Raw genomic sequence first — 18,650 nt, 5'->3', positions numbered from 1 at the left:
AATCATATTCTAAGCTAGACAAAAAAAAAAAGAGACAAATTGTTATAAAACAAAATTTTGTTCTTCTATATTTGTCAAAATACTTTTTTCTTATTTAGTGTTGAACGTTGCAGTAAATTGCAGAGAAGGTAAGTAATTGACCAAATACTGAAAATACATCCTGTTTAGAAACATGATAAAAAAAGAGAAAGCTATTCTATACTTAAGGATCTGATACTTTTTTCTGCTGATCATCTTTATATAGATTCATACCAATAAAAATAAAGTGTTGAAACAACTGAAAAAAAGTTATATATAGGGGTATTAATAAGGTACTGGTCTTTATTTTACTCTCAGTTAAATTCTGGATGTTTGCCTTAACTGGTGTGGAAACCAAAAAAAGGTGAGTGTTGTAACTGAGAGCACTGGAAGAAATGATAGTTCTGCTGCTGTGCGTTTACATTGTGGGCTTGAATTTTCAGTTGAGGTTGTTTTGTTAGATGGCTGCTTTGGTGACCTGTCTGTGGGAAAGGCCATCCAACCACAGAATGGTCTGGATTGAAAGGGGGCTGACTTAAAGCCATGGCAGGGACACCTTCCACTCTCCAGGCTGCTCCAAGCCCTGTCCAGCCTGGCCTTGGACACTTCAGGGCTCACATGTGTTCAGTGTTTTTCTAATAAAAATGTCTTGAAATTTTCTCAAGAATGGTAGAGCAAGGGACAAGCAGAATGTGTGCTGGAAAGTGGAATAAATCCCATGGACTTGTCTGCAAGGACGTTCAGCTGTCACATTCAGTATGACAGTGGTGACACTCAGCTGTTAGGGTGAGGTGTGGCAAACAGGAACACATTCAGCACAGTCTTGTGTTTCATTGAAAAACCTCCATTTAATGCAAGCTGGGTTTGGATTTAATAAACAAACCAATGTTACAGACATTTCAATGGACACTGTGCCAGAAGGACACATGTGCTGTGTGTGGCATTAAGCTCCAAAGCAGGTGGTACAATAACTTGCTGAATTGAGTGTAAAATGAAGCATCACTTGCTGTGTGACCTCTTTATAATGAGTGTCTGAGGTGTTAACAAACCAAGAAAAGAAATGTTTTTTTATTGGAAAAGGTACTTTGCTATAGCAGCTTCATATTTAACAACTTGTGCTTTTAAATAATAGATTGAAGTCAAAGTTTAGCTGAAGTTGCAGTAGATTTTTTTTTTTATGTGTATGTGTTTTCTCCCCTAGGAACAATGACCATCTGGGTGAAAATAGACTATTTTAGAAAAAACACCTTTTGTGTCCCATGTCTGTATTTAAAGAATGTCTTTTAGTATTGGGTTTGAGAAGTGAATACTACAGGGGATTTTGTCAGCATGACTCACAAACTTTAGGGCTTCAAAGGAAGAAATAGAAGCTTCATTTTCAATACTTCCTTAGGATCCTGTTTATTTGATGAAACTATTATGCCATAAACCCAGAAAGATTTGTGAAGGATGATGGTCTCTGGCAATGTTTATCCACACGAATCACTTCCTTTCTTGGAATCAGAAGTGTTCTTATCTAGAGCATGAAACACAGAGCAGAAATCCAGGAGTTAAAGCAAAGCACAGTATTAAATAAAGACTGTTGGGAGAACGTGGAAAGGGAATGTTAATGTGGGCCTGAGAGATTCTGAGTCTTCTTCCAATGTCCTGTTCCACACAAATCACCCCCACACAGGCATTCTTCAGGAGGAAGAACATGCAACAAGGGATGTCAGGTTGGCTCTCAGAATTCCCTCATTTCAGACAGGAAGAGGTTGTTGGATAATGGGAATACACTCTTGGAGCATGTATTATAAGGCTGGTGGCCAAACCCTCATTAACTAATGCAAACTAACCCTCATTAACTAATGCAAACTCTTTTCCCAAGGTGGTTTGCATCTCGCTGCAAGTTCCCATTATTTTGTTCAGAAGTAGAAATGTGGAATTTAGGCAAATGTGGATTTGCTCATTTGTTGAAGAAAGGCAAGCCAAGAGCTGTCTGTGAGGTTCAATGAAACTGATTTTGTGATACCAATATGTTCTAATGTCTGGAAGGGTTTTGGCTTTGTGCAGGGGTCTGCAGCTCTATCCTGCCTATACTGAAATTCCTGATGTAGATTAAATTTCCAAAATAATTTAAGTTTCTAGGGGTTGTCAAGTTTCTGATCCGGGGTTTTGGTTTTTTTGACCAGGATGACTACTCCAAACAGCCAATTAGGGGTTTAAATTATTCTGTCTTTGTAAACTGATATTGTAAATATCTTATAATGAGGTACTTTCCTATTTCTAGTCTAAGCTATCTGTAACTAAGGGCACATCTGTATTTTTCTTTATTTTCTCCCACTGATCAATATTTAGAAGTTAATTACTAAAGCAAATTGACTGTGGTGCTGCACTGAGTGTCAGCAGGAGCAGGTTGTGCCAGAGGCCCTTCTTGATGAAGTATTTCTGGGCAGTGGGACTGAGGAGGGCACTTCTGCCAAAGCCTTGGCACCTCTCAGGATTCTCACAGAATCGAGATGATGCAGATAAATGTCAGAAGGGATTTCCTGCCTGCTGGAATGAGACAGTTGTGTGATGGCAGGGTTTTCTTTTGAGATCAGCATGGTGGTCAAGGGGCTCACTGCCTTGCAAACTGGAACCACCAGTCAATCAGCTGAATCAGACCCTGATGGTTTTCTATCTACATACACTGAAAACAGGAAACTTTGAGAGCTTGGGGAAGAGACACACCTTTGGGGTGCAAAGGATGGCATTTGATTTATTATTTTAATTGCTTAACAGTGCTTAGGGAGCGTATAACTAAAGTCCCTGGAGCAGTCTTCAAAGGAAGAAAGACAAACACTGAAAAATGTTATTTACAGCCTTTAGTGTTTCATCCATGCAAATACAAATTTAAATACAGGGGCTGATCACATCTGCTGAAGTTTCTCCTTCACAGGAGCAATGCTGAAGAGTCAAACACAGCTGCCCAGAAAATGATGCTGGAATGCAAGGACTTTGTCTGTGGTGCCTCCATCCAGGGGCACATCCTGATCTCGTGTTCCTGTGGGCTCCTGCCAGCCTGGCCCTTTCAAGTGAGCCAGCATGAAGTGCTCAATTTATCTTTTGGTTTGGGATGATGTTTGCTGGCTCATGGCATAGCTGCACTCTGATAAAGTCTCTAAAGCCTGCAAGAGGCAGGGTAAGGATTTTCTTTGAGCTGCTTGCCATTTTCCCCTCTCTCTGGCTGTCCTGAGGTGACTTTATGATACTGTTATCCCCAGCTGTCTGTTCATGCTGGATATTAAGTTCTGCACCTCTAAAACTAGTTCAGAGAGCCAAGGGAGAAAGAAGAAGCTGCACTTTTCCCCAGCATGCTTCTCCCAGGCTGTGTTGGCTGCAGACAGCAGGAGAGAGCTTTCCTTTGCTTTTTAGTGAGCTTTTTTTGCTAGCTAAGGCAGAGAAGTTCCCCAAACTGTAGTTTTTCTTCTTCTTAGAACTGTTCAAACCTGCTCTAGACTAAAAACCCAGAAAAACGCCAAAAGCTGACCCCTGTAGCCCACAGGGCCCAAGACATTGCATTCCAGCAGCACAGGGACTCATAACAGACTGAGGGAGCTGAGCTACACCTCACAAAAAAGACTTTCCATATTTGTCATGTCTTCAAAACAGCAAGAAGTTTGGTTGGTTTGTGTTGTTCGTTTTTTATGCTAGTAAATACTTTACCTGTTAAATAAATAGGGTTTTTCCACTTTTCTCCAAAGAAATCTTTTCCCAAACTAATTAAAAGAAGAACTACTTAGATTTGCTTTCTAAAAAAAAAAAAACCAATTCAAAAGTTTGCTCCAAAATTTGCCCTAAACCAGGACACTGGCTTCTCAACCTCCTGAGCTGATACTCTGACTGCTGTTAATCACTCTCTGATGGAGTTTACTAAAAAATATCCTCATTAATAAAAGAATTTAATCATTTTTTCCTTAGATTCTTTTGAGAAACAGCTGTGCCACTGCACTTAGGCTGAAAGGGACATTATGATCCATATTGGGGGTAGTTATGCATAGCAACAGATAAGGGGAATGACTTCTTGACTTAACTGTAGTCAGAGAAGATAATCTGATCCACTCTGTAGGCTTAGAGATAATTTTCTAGTAGATGAAAGAGATTTTCCCCATAATATTTATTAAGATATGCTTGGGATACATTTAAAACACATCTGATGGATAAAATTCAGGATTAAGATCATGAGAAACAGTTTTTATTGACAAGACTGATATTAAACATGCCAGAGGAGGTGCTTTGTATCCCATTCAACTCTAAAACCATCTAAAATGGGCTCCACTGGAGTGATGCCTTTAGCAGCTGGGCTTGTTCTGAGTGCAGTCAGTGCCTTCAGTGGCTCCTCTGGGCAATTTGTCAGGGCAGGGTGGTGTTTCCTGACTGCCTGGAGCTTGGTTAGAGCCTGCAGGGTGATGATTTGAATATATTGAATGTGAACCTGGTAAATATCTGTGTTTTATTTCAATTCTATCATAAATGAGGAGGGAAATCTGAAGCAATGCATTTCTAATACACAAATCTAATGAATGGTGTGTTGTGTGTTATAGCTGTACTTGCCATTCCTCCTTGTTGATATAAAAATTGATCAGAGAAAAAACTCTGAAAACTGGAAGTTTTCTTTCTCTCTATTTCTGTGCCACTGCTAAGCCTCACAAAGCCCTCTCCTGGTTTCCATAGAAATGGCCTGTCTGCTGATTCGAGGTAAAGGTTCATTTCCCTTTTTTCTTGTATATCTCAAGTCTGAGTTTCCTGAGAGATTATTTTATCCTCTACATCCTTCATGTATAGAAGGGCAACCCAGGCAGAGGGACTGATGGAACAGGGGAAACTTCCTCTCCCAAGGAAAAAAATCCGGATTTATTTCACTGAAGAACATAGAAAGAAGGCTTGTGTGTGTGTCACATTGCATTTCTGTGGATGTGAACAGAACCAGCTGTGTGTGTGCATGTCCCACAATGTGCTCTTGCTCCTGTAATGTCCCTGTGATCCCACTGGAACATCAGTGAGCAGATTTAGGAGATCCTGAGTTAAAGCCATGCAGATGTAGGCTCAATTTCTCATCGGGCTGAGTTTTATAACTATTTATGTACACAAGATTTTCTGTTTACAGTTTGTTTGCATTAGAATACACCCATTTCTTTGAACCATATGATAGGAGATGACTAGAAAATATATTGGGGAACCACCCACAAAATGTTTACAGTAAGGTCTTAATCTATGTTACAGGATTTCTTCCTAGTTTAGTTTGAGACATTTATGTCTACAAAGAGAAAATTCAGAATTTAGTTCTGATGAGTGTTATTCTTGTAACTTCCAACAGAACTGCTTTCCTGGAGTTACTCCAACAGAGTTATTTTAAAATAAAGGAAGAATCATGAGGCATATCCTCAAATTTGCTATCTAGTGTTTTGAATCCAGATGCTGAGAGCCTTGATAAGTTCTGTCCATGGTGTTCAGTGCATTATCGATGCTCATTGACACAAAGAAAAGCAGAATTTATTCTGCTGTTTCTGACAGCAAGAGTTTGATGTTGCTGAAATATGTGATGCATGATTTTCATAATGCTGTTTTCTGTTTGTGCTCTGCTTTTTTCCCTTTTTATTACCTTTGCTCCCCTTGACATTTGCAGGAATATTAAATCTTCCCAATAGAGCTGTTTACTTCTATACTAGCAAAAAGGTCATCTTAAGCAATTCCAAAGAACAGTACTACAGAAGGGCTTGGGGATTTTTTTAGTGCTTTGGGTTTCCTTTCTGCTTTTGCCAGACTCATCACTTGTGTCTCAGATACCATTGCTACCTTCTCACCTGCCAACATGGAGCAGTAATTAAAGCAAGCCCCACTGTGATCATGTCCTTAATTTGTGCTCTTTCAGGAGTGCCCATGAAGTGAACATTTCTTTTGTGATTGCTCAGCTGCAGGTGACAGCTTCAAAATACCCTCTTAGCTACTTTGGGAGAGTTGTTCTCTTCAGCCCCAAATAAGTGTCAGGGATAAAATCAGTGGCCTGAGACTGTTCCTATTTCGCTTCCAATGTTTAAAGACATCAAGCAAATTCTTTATTTGCTTTTTGGTGGTTTGCTTGTAGTAACAGTTCTGTTTCCATTCCATTTGTGCTTGCATTTTTGAGCAATAATATGTGCAATCCTAGAAGATTGAGGTAATACTTCCAAATTTTCTGGCATTTCCTAATGTATAGGAGAAATTGCTGCATTTCTTACAGTGGAACAAATCTTGGCAGGTTTGGTATATTCTGTATCTGTAACTATTGCTTGAATACAATTCCATAGGACAGAGATGATCTGTGTTATTTAATTAAATGCAGTATGTGGGTATAGCAACATTATGATGTTCCTTGAGCATTTAAAAGTGTTTTAAATGGTTTTGCTGTTTTCAAAAAATAACATCCTTTTCCATCCATTTAAATGTAAATATTTATTAACATCTACGGTTTCCTCTAATGATATAAATGGAACAAACCCATCACACCCAGATGGTTATATCTTCTGCAATAGGACTCTATTTTATCATCAGTTCTCTTTGTTTCTGTGTATATGGATGATCAGACTAGAACTACCTGGACTGAATCTTCAGCTGTATCATTCTGTGTGTCAGTGTCTGAAGCAAATTACTGCTAGCAAAGACACCGAGAGATGAATCTTAGCAGCACAAAGTCCCTGAGATTTTTGCAATAATTAAAACATTTTGGTTATAGGCTCAGATTTCCTGCTTAGAAATCAGCACTCTGAGGGCAGATAAATGAAAATGGTCCCTTGGGAAGTTGAGTTGCCAAGGTGAGGGGTGGCGGTGGTGGAGAAATCCATTCTTGCTTTTCCTTTTCTTCCTGTTTTGCTTTTTTCCCTCTGTTCATTCTGAAACTATGACTTGATGAATGTCATTAGGCTGTAATCCATTTATTCCATGTGGTGGTGGGAACAGAGAATTTGACAGTTCATTTGGACTGAGTGAACCAGAGTCACTCTGAGCTGAGCCCCCGCTGCCATCAAACTGTGAGATTTTCTTCTTGATCATTTTTCTCTCTTTTGCTCGGCGATTCTGGAACCAGATTTTCACCTGGGGCATTATAAATGATACCTGATTAATTCAAAGTGCTGCTCAACCTTTTACAGTAATCATAGCAATGGAAATGTAGGTAGGTTCAAAAACACTATTTAAAAAACCCAAAACCCAAAGCAAACAAACAAAAAGCCATGAGGAAAAAAGCCCCAAAAGCTAAAACCAAACCAAGAAACCCTCCACCAACCAAGATACCTAAATTGTGCAGTGAAAAGGTTTTGCATTATTCTGTATTAATTTTTGGTGTAATAACCAATGGAAAATTGATTTTTTCTTTCTTGATTTCTTTTTTCTTGGGCCTTTGGTGCAAAGTGAACACATTGTGTTCTATTTAGGAACACAGAAATCCATGAACTCATTGACACTCAGGCTACAGTTCATCATTTCAGCTTTGCCACTGTCATAATTTAGGAGATGCAATTATGGATTAATTGTGAAGATTTCTTTATTATCTATGTTACAGATTAATTCAAAGCCAAGTAGTGAGGGCTCTTTTTCTTCATTGATGTTGTGAGTGATTTTTGTGAGTGTATATATTCTTATATATTTAAAAGTTTTGACTGTTTTTATGACTGGAATATATATTTAAACATGCATTTTACAGATACATATGTACTGTTATGTGTATAAATAGATATATCAGCATTACTTAGACAGTCAATTTCCCAGGCTCAATGTGCAGGTGAAAAACTTATCTGTTTAAAATCTACTTTAAGTATCTCTATTCTCTTTCCTTATGTGAAAGTGTGAATGAGGAGGAACTTGTGTTTGTGTTTTCCTGCTTGCCAACTGTGTTCTTAATTCACAGTATTTGTTACAGCTTTTAAGGTGTGTTCAATACCCTACAATATAGAAAGTTGTACCCTTGCTTTGTATTAAAAATCTCAGTGATTTCTGTTTATTTTTTTACTACCTTGCTGGTAGTGGCATGAAGAAGCATTTAGCTTTGTCTGTCCTGTGGAAATGCTGCTCAGTTATGTATTTTGTCTATATTCTACTAGAAGGAACTTGACAGGTGAAAAAGGGGTGGCATTAGGAGCAGCAGCTCTGTAAAAGGAAACTGCTGGTTTTCTGCAGGCTCACTGGTGACTCCAGGCATGCCTGTGTTCTAAAACTTGCAGAGCACTAAGGTGAAGGTTGCAAATCTCTCATAATTGCAGTTCTCTGAAAATGTTCCAGTGCAGCTCTATCCTACTGTGTGACAAACTCAGTCCATCCATGATAAACTTGGGTTTTGTTGTTCCTGCCTGGGAGCACTCACAGTCTGTGCAGTGCACTCTGTACTATTTGGGTCTGGGACTGAGCATCACTGCACTAAAATATGTTTGTAAAATCCCAGTGCTTGATCCTAAAACACCACTGATTGTCTCTGCATTCCTACATTTCCAGCCTCCATTGGCCCCTCTCTACTCCCTGCTCTTCCACAGACTGAGTGCAGAATCAGAGCAGGCCACTGAAAGAGGAACATTTTAAGAGACCTGAATGTGTATATTTAGAAAGAACAAAAGCTTGTAAAATTCTAAGAAGAAAGATCTCTAGTTAATATTTACCTCGGGGCAATAATCTGGTTTTTAAATGAGGTGACTAATTCAGTAGCACCAGATCTGCCCTTCTCCTCCAGCTGTAGCAGCACCATTGAAATTCTGGAGGCTTGGATCCAGCAGTTATTGTTTCCACACACTGCAGAGCTGTGCTTGAGAGAAATGCTCTCCAACACAGGGGTTTTAGGGAATTCTCATCCTGAGTTCCTCTAGTGTGTGTATGAACATGGCTAACACGGCTCCTGTGCCCTGCTCATCCTTTATCCAGAACAGACATTCAATGTGTACTAGACAGGAGTGAAGGCAGAGTGCTCTTCAAGGGAGCAGCAATCCAAGTATGGCCTTGAACATTCCCTGGATGGATGGTCTTGGCTACACACAAGTGGCAAAAAGAGAATCCTGAGTTGAAAATCCAAGGCTGTAAAACCTCCCTAAACATGCTGAAACCTGACAGAGGAAGAATGTGGCCTGTGGAACTTGTGGCAATATATTTGTAGCAAAAAACCCCATAGGTATCTCATTGGATTGAGTTTTAACTTTCCTTTCTTCCAGCTGAAATACATCAAATGCTTTGGATTTTTTGCTGGCCATTACTTGGTGTGATTTCAAGAAGAAATAAATTTATGAATGTTGTAACTCTTGGGACCATAGCTAAGACCTGTTAAGCTGAACTGTTTCAATTCCAGCTGGCATCAAGCTAGAAAGTAAGAATAACTGCATTTTAAAGTATGAGTTAACTCCTAATGTTGAGTTCCATCTAACTGGAGGGTTCTGTCAAATGAGTCTGTTAGTAACTGTGGGGCTGTGTAGTGGATTCTGTGTGTATGCAGAGAGGCAGGAGGTGGCTGCTGCTGTGTCCCCTGGCAGTGCCTGGGCACTGTGGGCACACCTCAGGGGTGCTCCCTGTCCCTGTCCCCTGGCAGTGCCTGGGCACTGTGGGCACACCTCAGGGGTGTTCTCTGTCCCTGTCCCCTGGTAGTGCCTGGGCACTGTGGGCACACCTCAGTGGTGCTCCCCGTCCCTGTCCCCTGGCAGTGCCTGGGCACTGTGGGCACACCTCAGGGGTGCTCCCTGTCCCTGTCCCCTGGCAGTGCCTGGGCACTGTGGGCACACCTCAGGGGTGCTCTCTGTACCTGTCCCTGTCCCCTGGCAGTGCCTGGGCACTGTGGGCACACCTCAGGGGTGCTCTCTGTACCTGTCCCTGTCCCCTGGCAGTGCCTGGGCACTGTGGGCACACCTCAAGGGTGCTCTCTGTCCCTGTCTCTGTCCCCTGGCAGTGCCTGGGCACTGTGGGCACACCTCAGGGGTGCTCTCTGTACCTGTCCCTGTCCCCTGGCAGTGCCTGGGCACTGTGGGCACACATGAGGGGTGCTCTCTGTCCCTGTCCCCTGGCAGTGCCTGGGCACTGTGGGCACACCTCAAGGGTGCTCTCTGTACCTGTCTTTCGGAGAGTCCCAGGTTTGCTGCGAGTTCTGACTTCCTCCTGATTGTGATGTATCTGTTGCAGTGAAATTCCTTCTCTAGTTCCAGTCTCTGGTGATCTGTGTAAACAACCCGGTACTTTTCTTTTGTTCTTGTTTTACCTGGTTAGAAAAGAAAGATTATTCATATATTGAGTTGGATTTTTCATAGCAGCTTGCAAACATCTCAGGCATTTCCCAGACATTAATGAAATACAGGATACTTGTATGGGATTGTTTGCTGTGGTACAGAGAAGGAATAGAGGTGCAGGGTGAAGTAGCAGATTGTTGGTTACCATAACTGTCTTTCCCTCATTATTTCCCTTCTCTCTAAAGATATATTTAAATGTGAAGCTCTTAAGTGATAAACACCCTGAAGCATTTTAAATAATTCACAGCAGTACATAATTGGTGCTGGCTATATTAATCTCAAAGGGGTTTCATTTCAGTGCTCAGTGAAGTGACTTCTGTGTCTATGAGAGCATAAATACCCAGGATTTCAAGACTGAGCTTCAGTCCCAATTTGTGCAGTTGTACCGTGGCCTATTTCTTTATCTGAGTTTCCAAAGATTGCTTCTGTAGCACAAAGGTATGTCCTACTAGAAATGTTGAGATGTTTTTGTTTTCTTGTGGCCATAGGATAAATTTAGAAGTTCAATAATAATTGAATGTACTTTCTCAAAAAGGTCCAGTCTTGCAAGGTGCTGAGTGCCTGTAGGATATTCCTGAGGGTTCTCTGTGCTGGGCTTCCCTTTAGAGTTGGAGGTACTTGACAATTTGTAAGATGAGGCAATAAAATCTTGTAAAAGGATTACAGGATCATCCTCTCTCTAATGTATAAAAGAAATATTCTTAGATATATCAGATAAATACTGTTAAGAGAAGCATTACTAAATGTTAGAATGCATCTATCATTTAATATAATTTTTAAGCAATTCTTCATGTAATAATAATCCAGAGAGATCAGTTTTCAACTTATTTGTTCTCCTTTGCATTTTCAACAACCAACTAGATAGTTTTCCTTTTTTCTTCTGATCTTCCCAGTTTTTTTTGATGTGAGTTTTCTGGGACAAACTGTAGGACAAAGACTCCTTTAAAGTGGTTCCCTAAAATCCATTGAGGTGTTAAGATGAAGCACACGCCACACAAAGGAGCGACAAGGAGATCTTATCAAGAACCCCTTTCACATTCAGAAACACAAGCCAATTGGTTTGGAATTTACAAGCCCTAAACAAATGTCAGACGCTTTCATCTCAGCAGAAGAAAAAGGGACAGAAATAGATGAAGGAATATTTTTTTCTTCAGTTCTCTTTACTTTTGGACCGACACCGAGGACAGACTGGGATATTTTTATCTGAAGGTAGACATAGCTGAAATAAGCATAATTAGGGATATTTTCCCAAATCCTCTGCCACTGCAACTTCCAGCACAGAAGATTTTCCTGCCTAAATTTGCAGGACTAAGTCATTCAACTAAGTTTACTTTTTTCATGGTACAAATCGTTGGCTTTGAAATATTTGCCCTCAGTGATAGTTCTAATGCTAACAATAGTATAGATATTCAGGTTCCTTGTAAACTGAGGGCTTAGAGGGAATCTTTGAAAACAAGTTAAAATTCAACAAGGTTATTCCGGCCTCACTATAATCAGCAAATATAACCATGATTTGAGGGGGTGGAGAAAAGGAGTAGTTTTCCCCATTCCCCTTGGTCATAAAATTCACAGAGTATTTCTTCTGAAGACAATAAAGCTGGGAGAAGGCCTCTTTATTTGCTGTGAAAATCATCACCCTTTCCGGCAATATAACTCCTGAAGAAAAGAGGGAGAAGGAAGAGACGAGGCTGCATATCAAAGCAAAGAGAAGTGTTAAAAGGGTCTGTTGCCTCAATATGACAGATAGGCCTCAAAACCTCAGACAATGTAGGCCAGTGGAAAATAGATGTCACAACTAATTTACAAAGAAAAATAAATTAGCATTCAAGCAGGGGCCTGGCCTTTTTTCCTGCTATTCTGTCTTGCTTTCTGGCCATGTTTCTGCTGTTCTGTAATCTGAATTACTTGTACATCACAGCTTGTTTGAACAAAGACATAAAATGTCTTGGCTATGGTTTGCAAAAAATCCCGTGGCTGAGCTTGTAACATATGAAAATCACGTTGATCTTCTGTTTAGTCCTGTTAAAGTCCCTTCTCTTTCTGAGAAGGGTCACTCCCAGATGAAGTTTCATATGAAGTTTTAAACCCTTTTTCTAGGCCTTTTAGATACCTTTTCAGTAAGTTTTACACTTTGAAGCTTCTCTTGCTCTCAGAAAATTCACATCTTACCCCGTTGATTACACAGAGTTTAGAGAATAATTGGAAGTTCTGCTCCAGCATAACTGAAGTGGATGGCAGATTTTATCATGGATTTTCAGTAAAAGCAGGATCAGACTATCAGGAATTCCTCAGATGTTCTTTTCCTCACTTGGAGGGCCTGACTGGGAATGTCTCTTTACCAAGCCCGCTTCTGTTTCTTTAAAAATGTCTTATTGCCTTGTATATTTGCAATGTTTGTGTGTTTGAAGTAAAACAAAGGTTAGTTCTGAACATACAGTTATGGTCCTTTAGCCAGTTTCATTTCAAATCACATTTTATCTGTTAAAAGGACAGAGTACTTCTGTCTTTGATCTTGTTTTATCCTCAAGATTGACTTGATCAGGTAAATTTTCATTTCACTTTACCTGCAATTGAATATTTTTGGTATCAAATGCGAAATAAGAATATTGAAGCAGAATGTAGTGTATTTAATAGAGTCTAAACAGGGAGGAAAAATTCCCACTGACATCTCCTCACTCAAAATAATTCCCACTGTCTTTAGGACAGTATTTCAAGAGGCTCTCTCATCTAATGAGATGTGCTGTGGTTTCTGTTCCTCCATTCTACTCACATACACTGATGTGTGTACACACTGGTGGAGTTAAGGACATACACATGTTTATGCATAGAAATGTATTTGTAGAGTTTAGGGCTGTCATTCTGGGATTTTAAAGCAATGAACTTTATTAAGCAGTGATAACATTGAAGGAGAGGAACCAGTAGCTACTTTGATAACCCAAGTAACATTATGGCAATAAGGAAAAACAGCAAGTGTGTTTCAAAGAGGGGTTATAATGGCATCAAGACAGTTTTCTTCTAGAGAAAACACTGATAAGGTGGTACAAAGCAGGTACATGCATAATTTTAGCCTTGTAATTGATTTGAATTCTCTTCCATTTATCACATTTTTTTTCTGTGACAGGATTAAATTTTCCAGTTTTGGTTTTTTTTTTTTTACACCAAAAGTTAAATCTCTTTGGTACTTTTCTTGTTTTGCACAATTACCACATTTGTGCTTCACTCCTGCCATATCTTTTTTTAAGGTGGGTTGATGTCTTGAGCTCACTTCTGTGAAGTCCTCAGCTGTTTTTAACACTTCAAAGGATTGGATTTTAGGAATGCACAGCCTCAGGACATGCAGCTATTGATGGGCTCTGTTCCACCTGTCCTGAATGGTTCATAAAGTATTTCAGAATGTGTCTAAATCCTGTGTAAGAAGCACTTTTGAGACTGGAGATGAATTTAGGCCCAAACCAGTGTCTCTGAATTGCAAATATATTTTATAACTTTGGTGCATGAGAAACCTTTCAGGGTCTTCCAAGACTGTTCAATAAGTGTAAAGCAAGGATTTAGATTTTTAAGATGTTTAAGAATGTTATTTTTAAGAATGCCACACATTGAAAATTCAGTGCCAACATGGCACAGCCAGGGCTGCCTCATTGAGGTTCAGTAGTCTCAGCTGAATTTGATCTACGCTCAAGTCTTGCATCACTTCTACACCTGGCAATCTCCAATGATGTTAATGAAGTTCCTGGGATTTACATGAGTATACAGAAGGGGGGACAGCAGACTGAATCTGCCTGGCTTTGAAGGCCTTTGTAGAGGCTCCAAGTGGCAGGAGAGCATTGTGATATCCTAATGTTCACCAGGCATTTTATATTTAGTAACAGAGGCAAAACAATGTGTGTCTGCTTTATAATTAAGAAACAATTAGCAGGCTAATTTTGCTCCTGAGTAATAACCATTTGAAGGAGGATTCTGTCTCCAGCAGCAGTGCAGATTTTCTGCGTTTTCGAAGATTGCTCCAATTGTAATTACTCTGCTTTTCTTTTGAGCATTTCTTTGATGCTCCCTAACACACACTTATTACTTTTAACCTGAAGCACAGATTCAACAAACCTTGCTACACTCAGTTTCCACCTTGGGAATATACATGGAAGGGTTCATCTGGAGGCAAGAACAGGCACATCAGTGAGTGCCACTTGCAGAAAAGAGATTTTTAATTGTGTAAATGTGGAAGCTGAAAAATTATGGCACGTAAGGAAAGTAAAGCTGATGTGAAATTAAATTAAAAGGAAGCTTAACCAAGGAATTATGTGATCTGCAAACAAAATAGTCTATGCTGGTTGAGTCAGATTGCTTCTTTAGGAATATTTGTGCTCACCTGATAAATCTAGGCAGAAAAATGTGAGACACAGGAAAATTGCAGAAAATTGCATAATCACTGCAGTTAGATCAGAGCACGTGGTTTTCTTTATAATTATTGAGAAGTCTAAAAGGTTTAAAAAGATCAACCTGATTCTATATTGATATCTTCCCTGCAGCACAAAATAACTGTGTAGTATTTCTGTCTGTAACTGTTAAATATTGCTGCATTGCTCCATAACACCTCTATGATTATCATGTTTATCTCACATAATGCTTTCCAGGGTGTTCCAACAGGGATCCCTGGAGCTGAGACCACATCAGCCATTCCACTACAGCAACCACAGAAAGACTTTATGGGAAGAAGTGAAACTAGCACAAATTTAGTTAAAACTGCATTAAACAGCAGTGGGCTAAATAAATGTCATAAATGACCCACCAACCTATGTGCTTCAAGTAAAGTTAATTATTTCTAAGTTCAGTGATAGCAGAAGATGCTTTCTGAGGTTGGAAGTTGAATTTGCACTCACCAGCAGCGTTGGTTTGCACGGTTTTCCTCATCCACTCATAAGAGCTGTGCCTTTGGCTGTTGGGAGAGATTTGCTGGGCATGAATTGTATCTACAGGAGGTAAGGGCGCAGCAGCAGCAGCGGGGTGCAGGGAGCTGTAGTCAGCAGAGCCGTAGGAGCCCTGGCCAGGGGACGAGCCATTGATGTGGGCAGCGGGCGCGGCGCTGGAAGGGCCTGGGCCGTAGGCGCTCCAGTCCTCGCGCTGGGGGCCGTAGTGGGAGCCCCAGGCGGGCGCCGGCTGCCCGTGGCTGTCCAGGGCTGCCACGGGGTGGTATCCCATGTAGTCGGAGTAGGACGGGGCAGACACGAAGTTCTGCACGGGCAGGCTGTTGTTGGCCCTGCCAGGTCCTGGGTACATGCTGGGCTCCTTCTCCAAGAGCGAGCTCACGTACATGGCTGTCCCAGCTGTAAACACGGCGTCACAACATCTTGGTCCTCAGTGTCTTCTTTTACGGCTCAAAAATATTTGTGTTTGGTTTTCTCTAATAATGCCACTCTGCTTGCAATCTTCTACTTCATCCTCTTTTATTATCAACTGTGTTACCAGGTGCTGGTGGTAATGGTTTACCAAGATCTTGTCTGACGTCAGCCCAACTGCCTGCCTCATAATTACATTTACATTCAAATGAAGGGCTGACCAACCCCACCTTGCTGCTGGTTCTGGTGCTTTCTCTTTCAGAGAACTTTTATCTATCCTATTATCCTGCCCTGATATTCAACAGTGATCCCAGTCCTGTAAGATGATGCAACAGTTGCTTGGATTTGTAACTTAAATAGTTAAGTAAATCGGCCTTTTAAAAAGAAATTAGAGTGGTAACTATTATAACAATGTTTAATATTCTTCTTGTCTGAAACCTTTATTTTGTCAGATATTATCAATCAACAAATAAATCTGTTACTCTCTTAATTTCTCATATAATTAAAAAAAAATCTCCTTTTTAGTCTTTAATGGATACAGTCAATTTGAATAACTGTAATTCAATAACTTCAAAATATAGAGAGAGCACCTTGTAAACAGCATGTCTGGAGTATAAGCGTCTCAAAAATGCTCCTCACATTGTTGATGTTTGTAAGAGGTTTTCCAGAACGGGAGACTTTAAAGCTCTGACTGTAAGACACATGTTCACACTCTCCCCATCCAGAGTGATTTAAGAGATCCCTTCATCTGGTGGCCGTTGCAAACTGATAAATTTTAAAAAGCAGACAATAAATCTTCCTAACAAAGATGGTGCCAGAAGTACAAAGAAAATGACTGTAAAAAGTAGTGAAAAAAAGTCTTTGATTAGGCCCAGGAATATTGTTGGCTTCTGTTTCAAGCCAGCCTTTATCTGCCTGAAAGGAGGCTGGTTCCTTCCTCTGAGGCTGCTGGCTATAGTCTGCTTCCCTTGGCAGCTTGGCCCGGGGAAATCAGCAGGGAGAGACATCTGGCTTGTTAAGTTTGTGAATCAGAAGTGCCCTGATGCTGCTCTGTGACACAAGGATGCTCCCCGGGTCAATGTTCGTGTCTCTCTGAGAAAAATTATTCTGAAAGTGGCTTTATATCCTGTTACCAACAGCTTGTTATTAACAGGAGAACTAAGCCACACCCTAGGACTTTAGAATTGCCTCTCTGGGTAGTGTAGCTGCAGTTTGTGGAGTGAATTCGCTGTATTTTTATTTTGGATGGGTTTCTTTGCAATGAGCTATTTGTAGGGGCTATGCTTGCAAAAGAGGTGCAAATTACAATGAGTTGTTTCCCTTTACAGAGGTGTGGGTTTTCATTCAGTATCCTTTGTATTTTGACACTGCTCATATTCACACATCCCTTCTAATTCCAGCACTAAAGGATTCTAAGTGTGTACTTACAGACAGGAAAGATATTCCTCTTCTCTTTAGGACTGGGCTTTTTGGGGAAAGAATTTGTACTGAGAAGTGTAGCAAAATCTTTGTAATTAATTTTGGTATATTCACAGAATTCTACATTAAACGTTGGGATCCTCAGAATGTTGAGGCAAGTTGCATGGGATAGTGCATGGAAAAAATAAGATCTTCTGTAGTTGATGTACCCTTGTAAAAATCAACATTAAAAATAAATGGAAAGATGCTCTTATTCCCTTTATCTTGAAAGACACAGAATTGTAACACAATTGTTGAGAGCCCTCAGAGTTTTTAGTACTGAATGTTATCCAAATTAAAGAAGCTGTGTTTCCTGTACCCTTGGAATATTTATCCTGTTTGTGAGCATTGTCCCCCAGTTAAATTCCCCTGTATTGCTGAGTGCTGTGCAGGGCTGTCAGTCATAGGCAGATCCATAGGAGGGGAAGGTTTCAGCTCCATTGGCTCCATGGCATCAAGGGTATCCACGAGCATTGGCTGCTCAGAGATTTCAGCTCAGCCCTGTTGTCTGACTTCCCCAAACACACCATTTTCACATCCCTGTGAGTGATGTAATCTCCTATGCTGCAGTAGGTGATGGGAACATTTTAAATCCCTGGGGTTTTTTGGGATGTCTCTGCACATACCCCCAGAATTTCAGTATCACTTAATCATATTTTTTGTATCTCAGAGCGTTATCCTTTATTCTCTGTTCTTCTTTTATCTTTTGTTTATGCTCCTCCTTTCCCTTTCTTGTTTTGCCTGTTCCATTATCTGAATTTTCTTCAGTTCTATTTCGATTCTTTCCAGAAGATAATTAGATCAAGATACTCCAATGGCAATTTGCTACACTGATTTGATATCAGCTAACAATAGTAAGCTTTGAATAAGGCATTTTGTTTAAAAAGATTTACATAGCAGGATAAGATTGCTGAGGAGGACTGCAGATTTTTAACACCAGTGTGAGAATAAGATAACTAAAATAGCAATGTTCAAATGATCTGCTCCCTGGGTCTGATATCTCCTATTCTGTGTAACAGAACAGGGTGGAGATATTAAAAAGGAGCTGTACCTTTGCATGTTGTCTTGTAGTTTGAGGCCACCAAAATTTGGGGGTAGCTCTCTGTTTTCTGAGGGCTAATTGACTGTTAATCCAAGTCTGCCTTCCAAGGATCACTTCTTGGCCGTGCTCAGCTCCTTCCTGCTCAGCATGTCAGCAGCTTCAGAGCACAGAACCACTGAGCCTTCCTTCAGTGCAGTAACTTAGGCTGCGCTTCCAGGGATGTTTCTGGTGGGCATTCAGGGAGTACAAAAAAGAGAGGGAAAAGTGAACTGCCATTGCCTTGGACTGTGTGTGGGAGGGCAGTGGCTGCAGTAAGGGTGTGCTGTGCTGCCTGTGTGAAGTGCTGCTGGAACATGGCCCCTCTCTGGACACTCTGAGGTGGTGGGGAAGTGAAAACAGTTCTGAGGCAGTGGACTGGACATCCACAGAGCTCAGCCATGTGCAGTCTTGTATTTGCAGTGTTTTCTGCAGAAACAGAACAGATCTGTGTGGCACCAGCAGCAGCAGTGCTGTGCTCCTTGGCAGAATTCAGAGAGATGGATTGCCAGGAGAACT

At 40.6% G+C, this 18,650-nt stretch overlaps 1 protein-coding gene across 1 annotated transcript; it reads right to left on the bottom strand.

Moving 5' to 3' along the window:
• Positions 1-6,903: 6,903 nt before the first annotated feature.
• CDX4 (caudal type homeobox 4) lies at positions 6,904-15,572 on the bottom strand. Its single transcript, XM_066559660.1, has 3 exons — positions 15,140-15,572; positions 10,092-10,237; positions 6,904-7,110 (listed from the first exon to the last, which is right to left on the bottom strand). Exons 1-3 carry the CDS (start codon positions 15,570-15,572, stop codon positions 6,904-6,906), a joined length of 786 nt encoding a protein of 261 aa, XP_066415757.1.
• Positions 15,573-18,650: the final 3,078 nt, after the last annotated feature.

Source organism: Molothrus aeneus, chromosome 14 (assembly GCF_037042795.1).
Source record: "Molothrus aeneus isolate 106 chromosome 14, BPBGC_Maene_1.0, whole genome shotgun sequence".
Lineage (NCBI taxonomy): Eukaryota > Metazoa > Chordata > Aves > Passeriformes > Icteridae > Molothrus > Molothrus aeneus.
This window is presented reverse-complemented; position numbering and strand designations above follow the sequence as displayed.

Bases quoted from the DNA above. Each gene is read 5' to 3' on its own strand.
- CDX4 (XM_066559660.1), bottom strand. From the start codon at position 15,572: ATGTACGTGAGCTCGCTCTTGGAGAAGGAGCCCAGCATGTACCCAGGA. The intron at 10,238-15,139 runs GTGAGTGCAAAT...TTTTCTAACCAG, and splicing joins CGTGCAAACCAACGCTGCTG to GTAAAACAAGAACAAAAGAA. The intron at 7,111-10,091 runs GTACAGAGAGCA...ATAATGCCCCAG, and splicing joins TGGGACTCTCCGAAAGACAG to GTGAAAATCTGGTTCCAGAA.